General features: G+C 32.5%; 3 protein-coding genes and 1 non-coding gene across 10 annotated transcripts in view; 3 read left to right on the top strand and 1 right to left on the bottom strand.

Moving 5' to 3' along the window:
• The window catches only part of LOC110615204 (piezo-type mechanosensitive ion channel homolog), a 40,026-nt gene extending 35,595 nt beyond the window's left edge, over nucleotides 1-4,431 (top strand). For 5 of the 6 annotated variants that reach the window (XM_021756961.2, XM_021756960.2, XM_021756959.2 and 2 more), the window contains 4 exons: nucleotides 1,519-2,028; nucleotides 2,552-2,696; nucleotides 2,790-2,934; nucleotides 3,898-4,431. In XM_021756961.2, coding sequence (XP_021612653.1) covers nucleotides 1,519-2,028; nucleotides 2,552-2,696; nucleotides 2,790-2,934; nucleotides 3,898-4,033 — 936 coding nt within the window. In that variant the 3' untranslated portion in view covers nucleotides 4,034-4,431. Of the gene's footprint in view, nucleotides 1-1,518; nucleotides 2,029-2,551; nucleotides 2,697-2,789; nucleotides 3,012-3,897 lie in introns of all 6 variants that reach the window. The other variant, XR_006350635.1, reaches the window with a different exon arrangement.
• A 265-nt stretch (nucleotides 4,432-4,696) lies between these two features.
• LOC110615206 (methyl-CpG-binding domain-containing protein 4) lies at nucleotides 4,697-7,742 on the bottom strand. Of its 2 annotated transcripts, none has more exons than XM_021756965.2 (2): nucleotides 7,586-7,742; nucleotides 4,697-5,436 (listed from the first exon to the last, which is right to left on the bottom strand). In XM_021756965.2, the coding sequence occupies exons 1-2, from the start codon at nucleotides 7,631-7,633 to the stop codon at nucleotides 4,942-4,944; spliced, it is 543 nt and encodes a 180-aa protein (XP_021612657.1). In that variant the 5' UTR covers nucleotides 7,634-7,742; the 3' UTR covers nucleotides 4,697-4,941. The 2 variants fall into 2 exon arrangements, with proteins under 2 accessions (XP_021612657.1, XP_021612658.1); XM_021756966.2 differs by lacking the exon at nucleotides 7,586-7,742 and adding an exon at nucleotides 7,044-7,559.
• Nucleotides 7,743-16,762: 9,020 nt separating this feature from the next.
• TRNAS-UGA lies at nucleotides 16,763-16,844 on the top strand. Its single transcript has one exon. It is a non-coding gene; the product is annotated as a tRNA-Ser (tRNA).
• A 2,265-nt stretch (nucleotides 16,845-19,109) lies between these two features.
• On the top strand, nucleotides 19,110-22,353 carry LOC110614623. Its single transcript, XM_021756207.2, has 4 exons — nucleotides 19,110-20,256; nucleotides 21,147-21,354; nucleotides 21,463-21,592; nucleotides 21,676-22,353. Exons 1-4 carry the CDS (start codon nucleotides 19,406-19,408, stop codon nucleotides 21,939-21,941), a joined length of 1,455 nt encoding a protein of 484 aa, XP_021611899.1. The 5' UTR covers nucleotides 19,110-19,405; the 3' UTR covers nucleotides 21,942-22,353.
• Nucleotides 22,354-23,271: the final 918 nt, after the last annotated feature.

Raw genomic sequence — 23,271 nt, 5'->3', positions numbered from 1 at the left:
ATAATACTTCTATTCTAATTAAAGTAGAAGTCCTAATACAAGTAATTATAAAATAAGAAACTATGAAGGTAAGATAATAAAAATATAATAAGAAACTAGTAGATAAATACAATCTACATGAAATGTAATCTACTATAGCTGATAGATTTCTTTAATATTTCAACGTTAAAAAATGGATTTGGTTTGGCTATTATCCATAATAGAGGCAAAAGAAAATAGAATAAAATAAGCATGAGGCTTGCCAATGGGTGGAAATGATATGGAATTGCAAATTTTGCCCTTACAGTGACATTTTAAATTTAAAACGTTAGGGATAAAATTATGTACGTAAAACAACTTTCTCACATTTTCATTCCTTATATTTTCCTTCCAATGCAAACAAATTGATAATAATTTTCTCCTCATGGTTTTAAATCACAGTCGTAGCTGCGTTTGCAGGTAACAAAAATAGGCCTGTAATAGCCATAACTACCGGTAACGTCTTGACACTGCAAATTTTTCAAAACAATTTGCAAAGTTTATAAAATAAATTTATATTAATGGATATAAGTTAGAATAATGTATACAACTATACCATAAGTATAAATATATCAAATATAGACTATCTAACTTAAATTAAACATTATTACAACAAATCAATGAAACGAAATTAGGTAATAAATTGCTAATTAATTTAAATTTTTTACAAAAAGCATAATTTTTGTTAATAAAATTATTTATCAACTTTTTAACCCTAAACCTATATATTAATTTTTTTACTTATCATGTTTAACATAGATATTAAATTTATAATGTCCCAAATATTAAACTAAAAAGTTAATATTACCAAATAATTAATAAAATTTAAGCATAAAATTTTATATAAGTTAATTTATAATTAAAATAGATTTCTTAAATATAGTTTACGATAAGAAAAAAAAATACACAATCTTATAGATCAGTTAATCTAACAGTTCAAAATATAATCTTAAGTCAAAACTAACATCAAAATGATTTTTATCAACAAAAATACAAAAAAAAAAAGTGCAAAAAATGCAAAATATAAAAGTAAAAGCAGAAAAAGGAAAAATAAACTCATCTTTAGAAGAAAAAAAACTAAGAAATGAAATAGTTTACGATGGATCTAACCTTATAGAAGAAAGATGCAGGAAAGAATGAGTTTTTTGAGAGGAAAGAGAGATTTGAAAGAAATGGGCTTTGGAACAAATGGAACTCATTGAAACCCAGAATAGGCAATATGCATTCTTTTTGGCATGTGAAACAAATTATTGAATTATTAGTACCAGCCATTACCATTACATAATGTTCGGTAACGGTCGTAATGTCCTTTGCGCTTGCAAATCAGGGGAGACCTTTAAATAATGGGTAATGGGAAATAGCCCCTCGTTACATAAAGTAACGGTCGTTATTTAATACCATGTTCTCCTTTTCAAATCTCTTTTCACTATTTTCTTCCTCCTTAGAAATGCTTCCATACATAGGGTTAATGTTCTATGAAATTATTTATTTTCCTTGCAGATCTATAGCAGTGGCAACCCAACAAATATCGCAAACCCCATTAAAGATGCAAGTGTTCAGCTTGATATCAAGACTGCAGGTGGAAGGTTGACGTTGTATCAAACTACTCTCTGTGAAAAACTCCAATGGGATAATGTCAACTCTGATGTAGATCTTGATCCCGATGGTTATTTAAATGCATATAATAATAATGATATTCAGCTGATATGCTGCCAAGCAGATGCAAGTATGTTGTGGCTTGTTCCAGATGTGGTTCAAAAGAGATTTATCCAATCCCTTGAGTGGGATCTGGATCTGGATATTCTTTTCATTTGGGTACTTAGCAGGGAGAGGCCGAAGGGCAAGGAAGTTGTGAAATATGAGAAACCTATTGACCCCCTCGATCTTCCAACACGATCAGATGTCCAGAAAGTTCTTAATGGTTCGACAAACAGCTTTAGGATATACAATCTTTATCCTAGGTACTTGCGTGTTACTGGCTCTGGTGATGTCAGACCTTTAGAACAAGAGGTATCCAATTTTATCCAAGCACTTCATTTACTCAGATGCTACATGTTCTCTTTCTCTCTCTATGTGTGTGTGCTTCTAAACATCTGTGAAATCATTAATTATTGCGATGTAAATTCATTGGTTCCTGGCCCCATGTTTTTCCTTTGTAAGAATTATTTATCCTATGATACATCATTGCTGATGAAACTGATTTAATGAAGCCTTTTTAACACTTGTATATAATTCATGACCTTGAAATGACATTTTGAGATAACTTTGATAATGGATGGTCTAGCCAGTTTATGAAGCTTTTTTTGTTTTGGGTGAGCTTGAGAGGTTTAGCCGCAAATAGCCTTCCTTTTTGCTTTGAAAGCAGGCTTTTCTATATTTGAGTTCGAACCTGTGATCTGCAGAGTTAAAATGGAGCATTTTCATCATTATTCCATCCAACCAAACTGTACTTTAGCTACTGCAAGATAAATAGTTTTCTTTACCCTTATTTGGTTTTTTTAATGAAAATGCAACCGTACATCTCCAATTACAGGTAAGTGCAGTCAGTGCAGATCTCATTATAAATCGGGCAAATTTTAGCTGGTGGTCATTTCATGATATCAATTCATCAGATGTAAGTGGCTGTGGAGGCTTGACAGGACCCACGGCTATCATAATGTCAGAGGAAACTCCACCACGTAAGTTTAAGACCACCTCTATTTTTTAGATGCCATAATATATGAGATAAATTTCTTGTTTATGGTAATGTCATTGCTAAAATGCTGCTGCAGAGGGAATTCTTGGTGACACGATCAGCAAGTTCAGCATCTGGGGTCTCTACATAACTTTTGTGCTTGCTGTGGGCCGTTTTATCAGACTTCAATGCTCAGACTTGCGAATGAGAATACCATATGAAAATCTACCTTCCTGTGACAGGTAAAGGGCTATTTTTTAAGTCTCTTTTCTTAGAGGTCAATTTTTCAGACAACGATGCACGATCATAAAAAATGCAGGTGTGGAACTAATCCTTTTGAATTATATAGTTAAAATTATATCTTTGCCTCCACTTACAAATTTGATACATCGTCTATAGACTTCATTTTCGATTTAGACTAGCTTATTAGTTTACTTTAAATGGGATAAACTTGTGAATTATGTTTAACATAAAAACAAATTACCCATTAAATGTAACTTACATTAGCTATCTTAATGTTTAAAAGTAGAATAGAACTATCTACAAAATTTAGCCCACTTACCTTTTTTACCAATAACAACATCCTTAATAAAATATTAGCTCATGTTTTCTACAAACAATTTCATGCAATGATTGTTCAGATTTATGTATGGAAATAGACATCTCTGAGCTCTGATAATTTCAAACTATGGAAACTGTTGAAAATGTTCAGGATAATCGACAAACAAAACTCTTTCGTTTAGCTTTTTAAAGATAAAGTTATAACACAAATTACCTCTTGTTGTACCCAGATTAAGGAATACAATAGCAATATTTTTATTTTGTGAAAAAAGAAATATGATCGTGTGTGTCTACATATACTTGTATTGCGCATTTGTCCCTTTGATATAAATTTCTAAATCCACCATTAAGAAAATGTAGAATTTTGTAAAGTGTCTTTTACTCCCTAGAAGTTGTATAAAACACCATGAATAAATGCACAACTTGCCCTGACACCTCTCTTTAAGAGAAAGGGGAAAAGGCTCGAATAAACTTCTGCTGGATTTCAGTTGCCAATTTTTCTTGATCTAGGGGAATAAATGAACAACAGGCTTGCTTTGGGCACCTAGCTTTAGTCTGCCGTCCAAATGAAGCAAAAATTCCGAGTACTCCATGTGTTGTAACCTCTCTTCTATTTATGTTCATAAAAATATTGCATGATGCAGGTTGATAGCCATCTGTGAGGATATATATGCGGCAAGAGCAGAGGGTGAGCTTGGAGTGGAAGAGGTCCTTTACTGGACGCTTGTAAAGATTTACAGATCACCACACATGCTTCTCGAGTACACCAAACCAGACTAGCTTGCGCGATCGCAACATTATATTTGAGTTGGTTATAGTGAAATGCACACATATGTTTATCAACTGTGATTTTTCTTTTTGCCTCACTCAGAAATTCCAGCGCACTAATCACACAGTTGCTGCCAGAGGATGAGGATCCCTGTTTTCTTAGGGATGTATTCTGTACACTTCATCTGTGGAGCGATGAATGCATAACAAATATACAACTGAGAAATACACAGCTATATATACAAAGCAAATGTAATTCTTGATCTACCCTTAAATTTGTACAGAATTTTTCACCCTTTTTTAGTTAGGGGCAATACATGTATCTGTACTTTCAATGAAATTATATTATTGTCACAAAATTCGAACTCAGAAATGAATTGTAACTTCAAATGCAGTTTGTTTAGAATTGCTACCCCCTGTGTTTTCTTATTTGCAAATTTGTCTTGCCAAGAACTACTGCTCTTGCTTGTTAAAGCCAATTACGCTTCTGTACCCTTTATGCTTGCGGCCTGTTTAGGTTTAAGATTAATTGTTTCTTTTATTAAAGAATTGTGGATAAAAATTTGGAAGTGCTATCTACAAACAGCTTTCAATGTCTATATCATTCAAGGTGCCGCTGGCAAACTTGCCATTCACTAAAAAGAATAACCTTGCTTCCGAAGTCTGAAGAAAATAGATTCTAAACTAGGGAAATACTGCATCCAACATTAAAGATAAATACTCCAAGCAGTCTATGAGAAATGCAGCAACCTATCGCAAAATAAATGCTATTGTTACAACTATGCAATAGTTCTACCATCATCCGCATAATGTATTGGCCCAAAAAATTCCTCACATGAAGCCAAAATGAACAGGAAGAATCCTCATCAGATCATAAAAATACAACACAATAATGAAGTTGGTGACACACCGGTTCCAGATCAAGCTGAATCCTTTGAAGCCTTACCTTTTCTATTACCACTAGCATTAACCTTCTTCACATCTTCAGGTATAGTGTCTTCCATTACCTTTGGAGAAGTGAAATTAAAGTCCTCAACGGACACATCTTTGTATTTTGGATTGGCTTCTAAAAATGCAGCAATTTCATTTTTTGTTCTTAGTTTCTTTCCTGTGGGAGTGATATAATAAGCATCCATTTTGGAGAAATCTCGTCTGAGCACCAAGCTCCTCTTGAAACCTACTGGGGTCTTTGGGATGCCAGGCCTGTCAATGACCCATGTTCGAGATGCATTGTACTCAAGGTCAGCAGGATCCTCACAAGATACCCCAGGTTTTCTGTCACAAGCAAAGGGATTCTCCAAGATTTTGCTTCTGATTTCCTCGTACTCTTCTTGTGTTTCAATTACCCTCCATTTTGAGCATGTTTCGCATTGTGCAGCATATGTATCCACTGATCGCACTGCCCCACGTGGATTCTGTAATCACAATTATAAAGATAGTTCACCATCCCTTTTCTTTTAGAATTCCCTCAGATGTGAAAAAATAATGGGAAGGCAACAACATAAAAACAAAGCTAAGGAAAAAGTTCCACCTAAAATTAATGCAAGTTCAAGTTCATATAAAAAGAACACAAGTTATTGGAGTTCTTTTTTAAAAGAAAAAAGGCATTTCTATGATGGATTGCCACTTCTATTAATAGTCTTGTTCACAATCGCTGATAAGGTTTGGATATTCGATGATTAACTATGACATAACCCAATGGAGCATATACCTAACAATAATGTCAGCTATCTGGAAGTCCTTCCAGGGGCCCCAGGAGAAGAAGACCTCTGCAACATGATAGTAGATGATAATAAACTTTCTAACAATGTTTTGATTGAAAATAATTCCTCAAACAGTTCTTCTTTCTCTCTCTTAAGACAGAGTAAGATGGTGATGATGGAAGGATGGGTTAAAGTAAAATTTGGTTCCTAAAAGGGCGTATAGGTTATCATTCTCTTTTATAGGATAACTGTTTAAAGACCCTCCAGCATAAAGCATAACATTGTATTAGCAGTGACGACAACACGTGAACATGATAGAAAGAAAGACCATCACCTGCTGCAAATAATAGATGTTAACGCTGAAGATCTATGTTTAAATGGCATGCATATAGTACCTCAAGGATGTGATATTTCAAGCAGCCAAGGTCAAGAATGTTGTTTACTAGGATTCTATTTGCAAGCCTAAGAATGGAGGTCTAGGTATCAAAAGAATCCCTGCTTCATCGTGAGGGGGAGAGAAATGAGAGGAGAATGGGTTGTGGGACCCCTATAAAGAGGTGACCCAGTGCACAAAGCAATCTCACATTTGTGGGTTCTGGGGAGGATCGATGTCTGCAACCTTTCTTTTACTGGTTGTTGTGGATCGCTTGACTGATACTCTAATGGACCCATTCAACACATTATCAAGGATTCGAAAATTTCTTAATGGCTTATTATTGGCATCCTAGAGGTTTCCTTCTCATAGACTACAACTTTGACATTGTCTATGACAACCTCTTTTTCAAATTGAAGTGGCAGATCTAACCAGTTATGCAATTTGAGTATGATCTCCTACTAGATCCACACGATCCTCACAAACGTTCAGAAATTGCTCTCCCTCTCTCTCTCTCAATTTAGTAAATATTCAAACTTTTGACTCCCAGTATTCTTCCCTGGTTACAACCATATTTCCTTTCAAATTTCAGAAATTAAAGGTGATGACAGCAAAGCAATCTTAAAAATGTTTCAATTGCTCTGTGATAAGCACCTGCTCCAATTATTAAAATTCAAAGTTGAGCACTTTGACAGGAAAACAGAGAAAGACAGCTCCAAGAAGAATATCTACTATAAAACCAAGGGCTAAGGAATTTCGCAGGTCCACAATTATTCGAGATAAACCACATTTAAAATATGGAAAAAATTGGAAACAGATAACAAGATCTAAGTTGCACGGCAGTAATTAATCCATGAAATGAATTTGCAGATACAATCATATAAGGTTCAAATGAAACTATTCAACCTATGAGGGTGATGCAGTGAAGGAAAAATCTCACACTTACTCTACAGAGGATTGACATATGCAGCTTTTGCATGAAGGCTGTTTTCGTGGCTCAAATCCGCGACCTCCACAAATGGAGTGACTTACTATAATGTAGTATTAATATCATTTGACAGTGGTTTCACCCATTGATGCTACACAATACCACAACCGAAACACAAACAAACTCATACGAGTGGAGCTAAGCCTCACCGGTATTAGCATGCGATCTGCTCTCTGAAGCATTTTATCGAACACCCACTAGCCAATTCCAACAAAGTATTTACTACCTAAATTTCATTTAGGTCAGCAGAACTAGAGAAACACGAATTCAACCAAACAACCAGCAGTAGTATCAGATAGCGAATGCATCCAGTATCTAGTGTTTGACCGGCGAGAAAATAGAAGAAAGAAAATAAACGAACTTAAAATCCAGAAAATTCGATCCAACTCCTTACCAATATTTTCTCAGCAAGCAAACGAAATTTTCAAACCTGATCATATAAATCGCAAAATAGAGCAAAAATTTTTCAAAAAAGAAAAAAAAAATAAAGCGGATCGTACCTTCGAGGACGTTTTGGGTGTCTCTCGATTGTCCTCTTTGGTTGCCATATCTCTCTCTCGCTCTCCACTCTGAGAAATTAGGATTCGTTTTGACTCATTTTCGGACACCCAGTCTCTAAAGCTGAAAATGGGGGCGCAAGTGATTATCGTAAAGTCACTCGCCAAAGCATTCGTGTAGGTAACTGGCTACGCCATTGTTCGACACGTGGCAATGCATAACCGCCAAGTTGGTCTTATCTATCTGCGAGGTCTCAGCATGTTATTAGTAAATAAATTTACTATTTAATGCGGAAAAACGCATTAATTAACTTTCCTATTTTGGAAATTATATTAAATTTTTTTAATCATTTTATCAATTTTTAATTTCTCTTAATTTTATAAAATTATCCACTAATTACTCATTTTAAAAGAAAAAAAAATTTAAATTTTTTATAACATTTAATAACTAAAATTAAAAAATTAATTAATTAATAAATTTTATAAAATCTTAAAGACATTATAACATATTTTTAAAATTAAAAATTAACTAATGAGTTAATGTACTACATACTATAAAATCAAATAATATTTATCTTATTATATTAAAAAATTACATTACAGGTCCCTCAACTTTTTTTCTTATTATTATTGAGGGTGTAGATATATATGCAAAACACATGATTTAGTGGGCTTTAATTTCATTAAGATTTTTATCTAATCTAACTTATTCCAGTAAGTTAAGAGCTTGACATATCCAAATGCAACCCATATCTCTAAATTTTTTACTAAAAAAAATTGTTATAATTTAAGAGTACTCCATTTAATTTACTGTTAGTTTCAATCAATGATCAAAAAGATAGAGAAAACATTGAAACAACTAAGTTATCCAATCATCATTTAAATTGTTAAAAAGATGGAGTAAACATTGAAATAACTAATTTATTTTATTATTATTATTATTTACATAAAAATAAATTCAGTAAAAAATTTATTATTTTCTCCCGTCTTATAATTTTTTTTCTATTTTTATTTATTATCACAAAAGTATTATTTACTTTCTTTTTTATATTATAACAATGTATAAATAAATTATTATAATTTTATTTTATTTTATTTTTTATAAATTTTTAATATTTAATAAAATTTAATATTTTTAATATAAATATAATAAAAATTTATTTTTTTAATATAATATGAATAAAAAAATAAAATTAACAAAAAATTATATGACCGCTCTATATCCTCCCTTTTCTCTATTTTTATTAAATTTATCCTCCTTCTAGAGATTGCAACGGATCATATATTTTTAAAATATCTGATCCGATTGAATTTTAATAGGATATATTTAGATAGTTATAATTAAGTTTGAATTTAAAAAATAATATTCTTGCGAGCTCCAATCGAGTTTGAATTTTATATATAGAATACCCACTATACAAACACGTATATATAAATAATTAATTTAATATAAAAAATATATTTTATAATAATATTTATAAATTTTATATATTTTTTCATTTAAAATTTAAATATTTTTAAAAAATATTGAATTTTTTAAATAAAATTATTAATAAAAGATATTTTTTATATAAATTATTAATTAAAATATATAAAATTAAACGGGTACGATTTATTCGAATAATAATAATTAAATTTGAGATGTATTCAGATAGTTTATATTAGTTTTGATCGAATTTCTAATAAATTTGAAATTCAAAAAAATTTAGATATTGTTCGATAGTTTAATTTTTACATGTACCTTCCTATTTACATTCGTGCATCTCTCACATATTTATGTATGTCTCATCCTCAAATTACACTATCCCAATCTCTTCTCTCTTTCTCTTTAAGTCATGCAATTTAAATTTTCATCAATAATTGAGACACAAAATATATATAATTTGTATTCAGCAAGAAATGTCAAAGAATAAGAAGAGAAAAAAAAATAAAAGAAAAGAAAACAGAGAATTACATATAATGGTTTGAAAATAATACAAAAGCATTAAAGGGAAGCACAATTTAGAAAAAAACAGAGAATTACTTTGTTAACTTCTAATAAGGGTTGGTGGCATCTATGGAAACTTAAAGGTCCTTAGAGATTTTTCATATGGCTGATGTTGCATGGCCGTAATGACCAATTTAGAAAGAGATTTGAAACGATGTTCTTCGAGCATTTTTTCAAATTATACATAATTTAAAAAATATTTTTAAAATCATATAGGATTTAAAAAATATTTTCGGACTAATTCGGCATTTATCTTGGCGAAAAACTAGAAGTTCAGCACCATGGATATCGAATTTTGGCTTGTTCGACACTCACCCAGGACATTACGTCTTCGGTACCAAGGCCGTACAACTCCACGACCGTGCATGCACCATTTCACATGAATTTGTTCGGCACCCGTGAAAAAGAAAAGGAAATTTGTTAAATATGAAATATGAGAGTTAATGAAAAAAAAATTGTTCGACAGTGAGACTGCCGAACAAATTTCCTTTTTAAATAATTAATTAATATAAAAAATACATGTTCGGCAGTATAATTTCCACTCAACAGCTAGTTTCAACGGCTTTAATCCCCTCTCTATAAATTACCCCATTCACCACTCTATAAATCACTTTAATCTATATCATTTCACTCACCCTATAAATTATCGCATCCAATACTCTATAAATTATCCAAAATCTGCATTATATCTCAACAAATTACATTTTATAAACTATTTATTCTCTTCTATAAATTCCATAGAATTATTATAAAATTATTGTGTCACTTGGCATTTATATCAGTAAATAAAAACCAGAAGATAAAGTTTTATGAGGCAATGAACAATATTCGGGAGGTGCACCCTGAATCATATAATTGGGCAATGAAGATAAATTTAAAGAAATGGACGAGATCACACGATAGTGGACAGAGGTATGGCGTGATGACAACAAACATGGTTGAATCCTTGAATGGTATGATGAAAGGATTTAGAGTGTTGCTCCTATAACGGCAATGATTGAAAAAATATTTTTCCAGTGCGTTCATTATTTTGATACGCGGAGGACAACTTTTTTGGAGCAACAAAATAAAGGCTATGTTTTCATTACGATTATAAGTAACATTTACACATGGTAAAATTTGTAGTGTTTAAATCATGCTCACTCATGTGAATATGTGTATTGTTCAACTCATTTTTAAATGTAATTCAATTCCTTTTTTCTTTTCCTACCAAAAATCCGGCAAAGTTTCCACTGAAATATGTATTTATTTCCACCTGTGAATAGAAATAGCACACTTCTATAAACTTCAACCTTAATCCATACACTAATTATTACATCAACACAATCTCAACACAATATTTTATACAACACAATAAGTGATGATCATCAGTACCACAATAAAAAAATAAAAATAATCATAATGAAAAGAATTTAACTAAAAGAATTTTTTTGATACATATTCAACTCACAGTCAGTGATGATCACCAGTACCACAGCCTCAATGTCTCCTATCATGTGGAGCCCGTAAGCGACCTCGCCATGGTTCCGGTGCCAAGAACTGTTCAGGATCAAGTTCTTCATGTGTCGGTGCATTTACATCTGGATTTTGCACGACAGCAGCAGAAGGATCTGACTAACCAAACTGACCGACACCAGTCGGACCATATCCTAATCCAGCGTTATATCCCGCAAAAATATTCTTTGTACTTCTGCCTGACATGTGAAACTGCCTTGAAGACGACGGCTCATGTATAGGCTCGAGCGCAAATGCTGGAAATATTGATCCCATTGGCGTGTACGGGACACCATAAGCACTGGGATTAAAGGAAGGCATTGTGTGCGGTCCAAGCGTCCAGCCCGTGAACTAACTCTGTGAGAGATAAAACATGGAAGGCACCTGTGATGAGCTGGGCACATTAGATGAACTGGGTGCATCTTCATGGAATGCTTGTGACTGATGATACTCCATAGGGGAGGCACTGGATTCACATCCCTATCACCTTGTTCAGTTTGGGTGTGACCCCTTCTACGGCCTCTACCATGTCCACGAGTCCTACCCCGACAACCACGTACCATAGAATCGGGAATAGGCGGGTCATCTGGGTCATCCGTGCTGAGCGGTGCAGCAGGTGCTCGATATGGAGCTGGCAATTGTGTTTGCCGCCTCTCTTCCATCATACAGAATGAAACAGACTGTATGAGGTCACACATAGCTGTCATACTCCCCGTAGTCGGGTTTATAGCAATAGCGTACATGTGCTCCAGACCATCCTCCTGCACAACATAGAAGCAATTACATATTTTAGAATATGCAGTTATTAATGTTGAAAATGACATTAAAAAATCATTAATTTTTTACCCCGGTTCCCATTGCCGCTCCTTTAACCGAAATCCAGCGTCTGGACATCCTACGGTACCACTCCATGTACTCTGAATGGAAATGGAGTGGCTCTGTTGCTGATGGGCCAGTGACTATTCTTCTATCCCGGGTGTTCCAGCGCGCGATCCAATGAGAGTGCACTTCTGCCCAGTTCGTGTCGCTTTTACGCAAATCCACATCATGTAATGTAACAGACTGTTGAGGTTCAGCAAGAATATGCTGTTGCATCCCAAATTGTCGCATGACCCGATCCGGCTGATGCCACTCCACAATATGGAAGCAGATAAGTGGGACAACAGCCCTCCAAATGTCTCGTCCTTGGCGACAATATTCGGGTAGCGACTGAATCAGGGCATCAGTGTACGGCTCCCAAATTATCTGCAATGAATATTCAATTGTTATGCAATAATTAATGTAGGTTCAGAATATTAGTTCATTTATTAATATTAGTACCTGCTCGGGTAATAATCTATCAAACTGATAACGCAGCTCCACGAGTACGTGGGTGACTACTTCCGTAACATGTCTGGCATTACTCCACCTGCACAATAAATTATATTAGTAAATATTTCTTTAAATATTAAATCTAAAATAAAATTTAACAATTACATAATATCACATACCTGCTACCTAGTGGAGCATCATGATGTGGTGCTCTGTCCGACAGTGCCGGTGATACTGCTGTGATCCGGTCCCATGCCCATATCTGAACTATAAATAAGGGACCAGCCATCTGCATAACTTCAGGATTTATCGCCTTACATAACTGTCTATACAACCATGCCAGACATGCCCCACCCCAGCTATAACTACCAGCGTCCTCAAGATCGGCTAACAAAGGTAGAAACATTAAGTTCACCCGTGACGCAGATGTATCACCAAATATGGATCCAATCACCCTCATAATGTATGCTCTTGCGAACCTATGAATAATTTCCTCATCAGCATCATCTGGAAGTTGACTAAATTCCTCAGCAAGCCAGCTCATTTTCAGATAACACCCCCTAATGGCATTATTAGGTGGAACAATGGTGGCGTGATCGGCCTGTAACAGCTGCACCATTGACAGGCAACCCGGTTATTAGCCCTACATCCTGAAGAGTTATGGTCATTTCCCCTTCGGGAAACATAAAGGTGTGCGTCTCTGGTAGCCACCGCTCAACAAGCGCCGTAATTAAATGCCAATCCAATACAAAAAAACCTAATCGTATTACGCCGTAAAAACCCGTTCGCCGCAGGTGAGGTATTATTAGATCTGGAATTTCATCCAAGTGTAAAATTGAACACGTTCTTCTACAACCTATTGCTCCACTTTCTATATTCTGTTGCCATATAGTCTCAGACCGATATTCGGCTTGTCCATATAGCAACGATGGATCATTGGGACCAGGTAAAATATAATCACGGCGGTCACGACGGTTGCGTCTTTCCTCCATATCTAATTATACAAATTAATATACAATATCACACCACAATAAAATGTTATACTACTACACATTCACCAACTAAACAATATTCAAAATCACTAACAATATTCAAATATCATTTATTCACTAAATAAATGTACATAATTTAACACTACAATAATATCCAAAAATCACAACAAATATTCTATTAAAAATCTCAACAAATATTCTATCACATCAATATTTTATACTTAAATCACAACAAATATTCCATTCATAACTAACAAATATTCTATTAAAAATCTCAACAAATATTCTATCACACCAATATTTCATACTTAAATCACAACAAATATTCCATTCATAACTAACAACAAAACTAACGGTATATACAAAATTAAATATTAAAACAGTACATAATATTTTTTTAATATTTTAATTTTATAATTATTTAATTATATTTATTTAATAAAACTAAATTTCGTTACATATTACAAATTACAAATTATTTAAAATAACTTAAACATAAATTAAAATTATTTCTAATCAATTTACATAATATCATAATATAATTATTAAAATATTAAATTCATTCCTCAATTACATTTATTTTAAATTTATTACATTTAATAAGATATTGAAAAATATTTAAAAAAATAAACATAACATTACATTAATAATAATCAATTAATATACTATTATAATATAACAATTAAAATAAATAATATTTTTAAAATTATTAAATAAAAAATACGAGACAAATTAAATTATTTAAGTATTTCAATTATTATATTTTTTAAAAAATTATTCAATTCTATTTTCCTAATTATATTTATTTCATATTACATTTCAACAATACAAAAATTTGAGCGGTTTACATATTTAAAAAAAATTATATTTTTTAAAAATTATTATATTTTTTTATCTTTTAAATTAGATTTTTTAAAAATATTATTAAATTTTATTTGATATTAAAAAATATTTACAAATACTTAAAGATAATACCAAATTAATATTTATTATTTTAAATATTATTATAATAAAATAAATAAATATTACTTTTAAATTATTACAAATTATATAGGCATATGAAACGTAATTTCATACTTCTTTAAATTATATCATTGTGGACACTTAAATTTTTTTTACAAAAGTTAACTTTTTAATTTTTTAAATTTTATTCCTAATTAGTAAATTTTTAGAAATTTAATCTTCATTTCATATTATTTTTAAATTTATATATTCATATTATTTTTAAATTTTTAAAATTGCATAAAAAATTATATTATTAATTTTACTTAATCTTGAATAATTTATATTTTATTTTAAATTTAACATTCAAATTTATACATTTATTTTTATATATAAAACAAAAAAATATACATAATTAAAAGTTAATAAAAGTTTTTAGAAAAACCTGAAAATTTTCTACGGTGTGCTGGAAGAGGAGAAGAAGATCCTGCGTGCTGCTGAAGGTGGAGCTGCAGAAATGAGGCAAAGTGTGGAGAAGAGAAGAAGAAGAGAGAGCTGGAGAAGAAGAAGAAGAGAAAAGTGAAACTGGGAAAAAAATGGGAGGGTACTTTGGCTTTTACCAAAGTCTCCGCGGGCAGGCATGCAGAAGAAAGTACACTTTCTTTCAAGGCTTCGTCAGAGATTCCTGACGAAGCCTTGATGCTCGAGCGTGTTCGGCACCTTGGGTGCCGAACACGCCACGGCTGCAACCACGCGAGCAGTTCCAGTGCTCCCGTGGCACGGATGAGGCTTGTTCGGCACACAGCGTGATTTTAAAAATATATTTTAATTTTTTCATGATTTAAAAAATTGCTCATGTTCTTCCCATTATGCTTCTTTATTATGGTGCTTTTGAAAATGGCGAAATGAATGGGTTTTAAGGCTCATTCCTACTGTGTCTTCTATGCATGGTTGCATCAAGTCTCAGGTGATGACTAATTTTACGAATTGGCGATCTAAAGGCGACATTTCTTCTCCAAAAAGTTTCTTGGTATCTGCCACTTCATGGTTGGTGGAAGTTGAATACAAATGGTGTTTGCAAAAGGAACCCAGGCCGTGGTGGTAGGGATGGTGTATTGAGGGACACTGGCATATGGATAGGGGGCTTTCTGATACATCTGGGTTTTTGTTCTTTAATGGAAGCTGAGTTAGGGGCACTTTTACATGGACTTCAGCTTGCATGAAGTAGAGGGTGTCGACATTTGATTATTGAAATGGATTCCTCAGTTGTAACCTTTTTACCCTCAGCTTGCATGAAGGATCAAGGACCAAATTGAGGTGAGCTTTTAAAGAAAGCAATGCTAATACCTATTACATAATGGCTGTCACCTCTTTATCAGCTGAATACTTCTGTGTCTCATTCCTTGGTCAGTAGTACAGGACCACATTTTCTTGCTCACATATTCTGCCATGATATGGTCAGGGTTTCATAGGAGTGAAACACTTTCTGAGACTGCACAAATGTATGGTTTGAAACTCACTTCCTTTATCATTTGTCAAACGATTGCAAGGCAATCGGGTCAAGGAATTGCATGGTTTGCAAATCCCAGGAATATCTGTCAGTATGTAACATTAGAGTAATGCTTATTATGATTTTAACATTTCATACTTTTCTCACTTGAAGCACAAAACTTTTGCAGGCTAGATGGGAACAGGAGAGATTGGTGAAGGAAAAAATTGTTTGCTGAGGTTGTCTCCACAAAAGATGAATAAGAACAACTTGAAGTTGCAGCAAAAATAGAGGAGGATATGATCAAACAAAAGGCAGAAAATGATATGAAGAAATATATGGAAGACGTCAGCAAGCTTGAGAAACAAATATCTGAATTGAAATTGAAGACTGATGCTTCAAAAATAGCTGCTCTTGGAAGGAGCATTGATGGAACACTAATGCCTTGAATAAGGAAGTGAATATCGAGGGAACTTTTTCAAGAGTAGGTATGAAAAATGAAACAAGATAGGGAATGTGTAATGTACTCATCTGAAGGGAAGTCTGTGGTTTTCCTCCTTTGTGCTCATCAGGTCCTCTGTAAAGAATACAAGAACCTCTAGAGGAAAGAGATGATGAAGGACTGCGCTTCTTACAGGAGTCCTATCCAGCGAAGCATTCCAGCCCACTTTGCTCATCCATGAGTCTAGAATAAAAAACCTGGTTAGAGCAAGTGAAGTTTAGAATTGATCATCGAGTAGAAGTTATGTTGAACTTCACTCAAAACATCCTGTTCCCAGTGTGTATTTTGTTTGCTTTTTAGGTTATAGATAGCCCAAAAACTAGTAAAGAAAGAAAAAAAGAGAAGAGAAGAAAAGAAAAGAAAAGAAAAAAGCCAAAAGAGCATATAGAGTTTGAGAATAAGAAATTCCTGATTAATCATTTCTTATTGACTTATTTTATCTTTGTTGAAACGTCATCAACTGGTCGATATGTCCGAGTGGTTAAGGAGACAGACTTGAAATCTGTTGGGCTTCGCCCGCGCAGGTTCGAACCCTGCTGTCGACGAATTTTTCTTTTTAGTTTATTTTTACCCTCGTCTCCGCTGGCTCCTGAAACAGGAAACTCGTCCCATTATGCATTTCTAGATTGGCTTTGTTTACGTACTTTCTTGAATAAGCCTTTTTTTTTTACAGAAAATATAATTGTCTGTGTATTAAATTGAGTATTGCAAGCATTGATGAAGTCCACGTCCTTTTTATGATCCACTGAATTGTAACAAAGTATAATAATAAAGAAAGAATATCAGGTGAGAAGCCATGTGAATTATTATTATTTATCTTTCTCAATAAATAGAAGATACGCGGAAACTCTCTTTGCAATTTCAATGATATTCATTCCTCATGTTTTTATTAATGCAAATTCGTGACATTGAATTCCTCCTTTACTTTGAGATATTTATTTATCAACCCATTTAATATATATTTTCATTTAAAAGAATGGTTTACGCTTTTTAAAATAATAAATAAATAAAATTTTGTGACCAACTCAAAACACATGTTAAATAAAATATAAACGAATTGTGTAAAACGTATGCAATTACTTACTTTTTTTATATACATTTAAGTTTATGGTAAACATAATCATAATTTTAATTTTAATTATGTGTTTTTATTTATTTAGATGCAATATCATAATTTACACATTTTATTTTATATATCAATGTGACTGTAACATATGTTAAAAATGTAGAGAATATTTTCAGAGATAGTGTAAAGAATTAATTATGTAGATAATACATTTGATGGTTTATTTTTAAATAAAGTAAGATAATGAAAAATAAGATTTTATAACCTTTTAATCTTATTAATTTAGTGCATAAAAAAATAAAATTTTTTGAAACTTTTAAAAATTTCTTTAATATAATGTAAAGTTACATCGAATTAAATTAAATAAACATATAAAAATCAAATAAAACATGAGTTTGAGTTAAATTTAAAGATTAGTCAATTGGATATTCTGCTCAAGTTTAAGGCTATAATCAAACCAAATCGAACCGAATCGAGTTTTGATTATAAAATAAATTTAAAAATTTGATTTTCAACTCAAACTCAAACTCAAATTTTATTTATAATTTCAAATTCAATTTATAAAATAAATATTAAATTCGAGTTTCGATAATAAACTCGTTTAACACGTTAACGAGTCAACTCAAAATTCATTCAAAAAGTTCGATTTTGAACTTATTTAAAAGGGTTATATTTTTATAGAGAAATCACAATTTTTTATATTCTTTCAACTTTCGATATAAAATTAGTGTTGGCGAACGAGAATGTTCACGAGTTTGTTTGCGAATCTGTTCACAAACTTATTCGCCAGTCTATTCACGAGTCAGCTTGCGAATTTATTCATAAATTTAAAAATGAGTCGAGTTTACAAGTTTAAACGAGTCGAATACTACTAAATTCAAATTCAGCTCATTTATTAAACGAATTTAAAAAGTGAGATCGAGTTCAACTCATTTAAAAAATAAACCGACCCTAATCAAATTTTTATCGAGTCGAACCTTAAATAACTCATAAACAGTTTAATTCATTTACAATCCTACTCAATTCTAAATCTTTGTATGCCTTTTAACATGTAAGGAGACAGAAGTGAGATGATAAGAGGGAAACCCTACCAGCCACAGCCAGAGAGACAGGTCCCACGCGCAAGCAAGTGTAGGGCAATGAAACGGCCAAAAATTGAAATGGGATGACCATAAAAATCTTGCAATTGCCACTCTCCCTTGCCCTTCGTACACCAAATCCAGCTAGACCCACATCCTATTTAATCATCCTTATTAAAAACAAACCATTATACCTTACCTAACTCCTTAATCTAATAGTTCTAATTAATTTTTATTTGTACCCTAACTACATTAACGTAGACTATAAATTTAAAAATATTTATTATAAAATTAATGAGTAATTCATTAATTTTTCAAATGAAATTGGGAATTCAATTTCGACGGATACATCATGAAATTGCATTTGCATGGACCCTTTGAAAAGCTTATTTGAATGATTACAGAGGGGAGAGAAGCGGAGCGCCCCCACAGCCCATCCGTTCATTTTCAGCCGATCACAACAATCTGTGTGCAAATGGATCACACTGGATGCATGGCAGTTTAGGCACGGCGTATTTCAGGTGACGTGGCGTTCCAAATAAGAATCCTACTTGCTTTGAGTGGACCTTATTAGAGTTGTGTTTAGCACTAATTTATTTATTTTTCTTTAAAAAAATGCACTTGATCAAATACTATTAATTAATTTCTAAAACGTCCCACAGCTGATATTTCCTTAGTGTCCAACTCCAACACACGCAAACAACATTTTCTCTCACCGGAGTTGTTAGCAGGCTTGGCCTTTTATATTTCTCTCTTTGTTTTATTTAAGAACCCTAAACTCCAAAATCAAGTAATCAACCCTTACTTAGCTGCCAAGTGTCACTAACCCATTTCCCAGAAGACTCCTCCTCTTCCTCTTCCTCTTCCTCTGCCTCCCCAATAAACACTTTTAACATTCTCTGTTTCATGCTGTGCAGAAACACCCTTTCATTCCTTCTTCTTCATCACCCGATTCTCCACCATGTTCAGGATCCTTAACTTACGCCTCAGGCGCTTCTGCTCTCGTCTCCGGTGGTCGATTCGCCGTAGGCCCAGGTCCAAAATCATAATCAGGAAATTTGGGAAAACTAACTCCTTCACTCGAAGTGATTCCACTAATGGGTCTGCCGTTGTTCATCCGAATGGCCAATTAGATAATCTGAAAACCGAGGTGAAGCCTATAAAGATAGCAACTTTCAATGCTGCCCTTTTCTCAATGGCTCCTGCAGTACCTAAAACACTAGACTTTGAGAATGAAGATCACCAAATGGGTACAAGGTCTACAGATGTTATGTTGCGTACGAAGTCCGCAAATGATCGGCCAAAGAGCATACTAAAGCAGTCGCCCCTTCATCCCAATTCCATGAATAGTGATGATAATCTTTCCAGGCAGAAAAAGTTTCCTAAATCGAGATTAAGGGTATCCATCAATTTGCCAGATAATGAGATTTCATTACTGAGAAACAGGAAACTGGAGTTTATGGAAGACAAGGAGACAATTAAAGGTAGCAATCTGACTACAATTCTGAGAGGAAAGGCCCATATGAGGTCACAGAGTGCGATTTTTGCGAATATAGTTGATGGAGACAACTATTGGAGTACAAGAACGGTGGTTGAAGTGTTGAAAGAATTGGATGCTGATGTATTGGCTCTGCAAGATGTGAAAGCAGAGGAGGAGAAAGAAATGAAGCCTCTTTCAGATTTGGCTGCTGCTTTGGGAATGAATTATGTATTTGCAGAGAGCTGGGCTCCTGAGTACGGCAATGCTATTTTGTCCAAATGGCCAATTAAGAGATGGAAAGTGCAGAAGATTTTTGACGATACTGATTTCAGGTGACTTTTCAATTTTCATGCTCTGTTTCTCTCTGTTTTATTGGATTTTACTCTTTTTCTTCAGTAAATTAAATAAATAAATGAAAGGAAATTCATCATCAATCAATTTCAATACTGTTTTTATCTAGGATATGATTATGGTTACTCATTGTCCTTAGCCAAAGCACCATAAGATGATAATTAAATATTACCACTTTTGAAAAAGTGAGCAATTATAGACTGCTTTTACACAGATTAATCTTATCTTCTACAAACATAACTTTTCTTGCACTTCCTTCACATTCTAATGGAGACTAAACTCATTTCTTGAAATTTTGTGCCTGAGATTTAAGCTCAAGCTACTAATTGGGTCTTGAAATTCTAACTTTGTTATGATTTCTTTGACATTTTGCACTCATAGACTTAAACTGTGTAGACATGTACATCCTCTAAATGGATTTTTAAATTAAGAGTATGATTGAGATATGAATGAAAGCTAAGAAAAGTTTGCTAATGACTATTGAGTAAAGCATTGTTTTCTTTTATTAGAAAAGCAAAATGATGATATGGGGTAGCTCAGTCTAGACTAGCTGTACATTGGTAGAGCTGAAATTTAGGTATGCTAAAGTTATTTAATTATTGAAACGCTTTAATTGAGGCTATACGTGTAGCCCTTTTCCTTAAAAAAGAAGCAGTCAATGAAAGTTTAAACAACAAGAAGGAAGGAGACAGAATGATGAAATATATCCATTATAATATTTAATATTTTATAACCCATAATTAACTAATCCTACTAAACCCTTCAGTCAAACAGTGGGTAGTCAATAATTAATGATTTAATGGATCTCGATCTTCAAGAAATCCCAAATCCTTGATTGAAAATTGAGAAAAGTTTTACATTTGATTTGCAGAAATGTTCTAATGGCCACAATCGATGTGCCAGAGAAAGGAGAGGCCAATTTCTACTGCACCCATCTGGATCACCTTGACGAGAACTGGCGGATGAAGCAAATAAATGCCATAATACAGTCTAACGATGGTCCTCATATCTTGGCTGGAGGTCTCAATTCCCTTGATGAGACGGATTACTCTGCAGAGAGGTGGATGGATATTGTGAAGGTAATTCTAAATAAGCACAAGGGAAATTACTATTTAATACCTAAATTATGAGAAAATATATTAATTAGTCTCTTAATTAAATGGATTTTTTTTTCATTTTTATTGCAGTACTATGAGGAGATGGGAAAGCCAACGCCAAAGGTTGAGGTGATGAGATTTCTGAAGAGTAAGCATTACACAGATGCTAAGGAGTTTGCAGGAGAATGCGAGCCGGTGGTTATGATAGCTAAAGGGCAAAGTATGTATATATTAAGAAAATGATTTAATTTAATTTTCTTTTGCTCGCCATGGATGAACACTTGGATTTTTGATGATTTGCAGACGTGCAAGGGACCTGCAAGTATGGGACTCGGGTTGATTACATATTGGCTTCCTCAAATTCACCATACAAGTTCGTTCCAGGGTCGTACTCAGTGTTGTCTTCAAAAGGAACATCTGATCATCACATCGTTAAAGTTGATATGATAATGGTGAATAGCAGTAGCGATGAAGAAAACGTCTCCAGAAAGAGACACCAACCTAAACAGAGAGTTGTAAAAATAACAAGTTCTTCTCCTTCTAAAGCTGTTTGGAAAGCTCCAACATGAGATGGATAAATAAATCTTTCTTTGGTTTCCTTGACGGGAAATACGAGGAAGCAGTGAATTTTGGACCTGGTTTTAACTTCCTAATTTTTACTTGTGTAAATCACCGTAACAATAGGAAAAATGAAGGTATTTGTGTATGTGGTGGCAGTTTCGTTATTATCTGTATAGCTTTAGGGGAAAATTTGAGAAAATGGAAACTAAAATTCAGAAAGTGCTTCAATTTTTGTCTGGGGATTATTTTAGTATAAATAGTAATGTGATTATTGAGTTGGCATTAAGAATATAGGTTGAGTTGGCATTAAGAATATAGGTGGAGCTGGAATATCTGAGTGGTTGGTGAAATTGTTAGTTGTATAGTAGAAAGGAGTTGTACAAATAATAATTGAATCTTTCCAGCTGGTTTTGAAGGTGTTATCATCTGTACGATTCCAATTTGGGAAATTTAACAAGTACGATGCCGGTGTTGGAGTATTCACTTCTATAAATTTTAACAATTGGTGAGCGAGCATTGCATTTGCATCCAATATATTTTGAAAAAAATTTCAATTCTCTTAGTATAAGTTTTGGTTTATTTACCAAAAATAACTTGCCTTTAACATGAATTTTTTAGAAGATATAAAAATATTTTTTTAATGAGTTGACTTATTCTTTTGATTATAGTATTAAAAAACAAAAAAATATTGATAAATTTATTAATTTTTTTAAATATTTTAAATAATAAAAAATGTGAAAAATATTTATCAATAAAAATATTTTATTTAGTGCAAAATTAAAATTAAAATATCTAAAGATAATGAATTTAGAATGACGCTAACAAATTACGGTGTATTTAGAAAAAATTTTATAATATAACTGTTATATATACGATAAATCTATTATATTTATTGTTTATAATAAATTTTATGTTAATTTTTTCATAATTAATACTTTGTTGATTTCATAATTTTTTGTCCATTTTTTTATTATTTTAAAATTATTATTTATTTTTTTATTATTCTAAAATTATTTTTTAAATTATAATAATATATAAATTAACTATTATAATCCTATTTTATTTTATTTTATTTTTAAAAAATTTCTCAAAACATCTCCTTTTTATTTTATTTTTAAACAATTTCATAAAATATCTGTTAATATTTAATAAAAAGATTATTATTTAATTCTTCAATATTATTGTTATTAACGACCCAATACCTCAATTTTGATAAATTCATTAAAATATTTTTTTTTCTATTAATAAAATAATTTTTTCATATATTTTTATAATTAAAAATATAGTAACTCCTCGTCCTTCTCTTCCTTTTTACTCTTCTTCTCTTCCCTTTTTTTT

The sequence above is a fragment of the Manihot esculenta genome, chromosome 5 (assembly GCF_001659605.2).
Source record: "Manihot esculenta cultivar AM560-2 chromosome 5, M.esculenta_v8, whole genome shotgun sequence".
NCBI classification, from domain to species: Eukaryota; Viridiplantae; Streptophyta; class Magnoliopsida; order Malpighiales; family Euphorbiaceae; genus Manihot; species Manihot esculenta.
The sequence above is the reverse complement of the archived record's forward strand: the minus strand, read 5'-3'. Positions and strand labels throughout refer to the sequence as shown.

Bases quoted from the DNA above. Each gene is read 5' to 3' on its own strand.
- LOC110614623 (XM_021756207.2), top strand. From the start codon at position 19,406: ATGTTCAGGATCCTTAACTTACGCCTCAGGCGCTTCTGCTCTCGTCTC. The intron at 20,257-21,146 runs GTGACTTTTCAA...TTTGATTTGCAG, and splicing joins TTTGACGATACTGATTTCAG to AAATGTTCTAATGGCCACAA. The intron at 21,593-21,675 runs GTATGTATATAT...GATGATTTGCAG, and splicing joins TATGATAGCTAAAGGGCAAA to ACGTGCAAGGGACCTGCAAG.
- LOC110615206 (XM_021756965.2), bottom strand. From the start codon at position 7,633: ATGGCAACCAAAGAGGACAATCGAGAGACACCCAAAACGTCCTCGAAG. The intron at 5,437-7,585 runs GTACGATCCGCT...TTGTGATTACAG, and splicing joins CACCCAAAACGTCCTCGAAG to AATCCACGTGGGGCAGTGCG.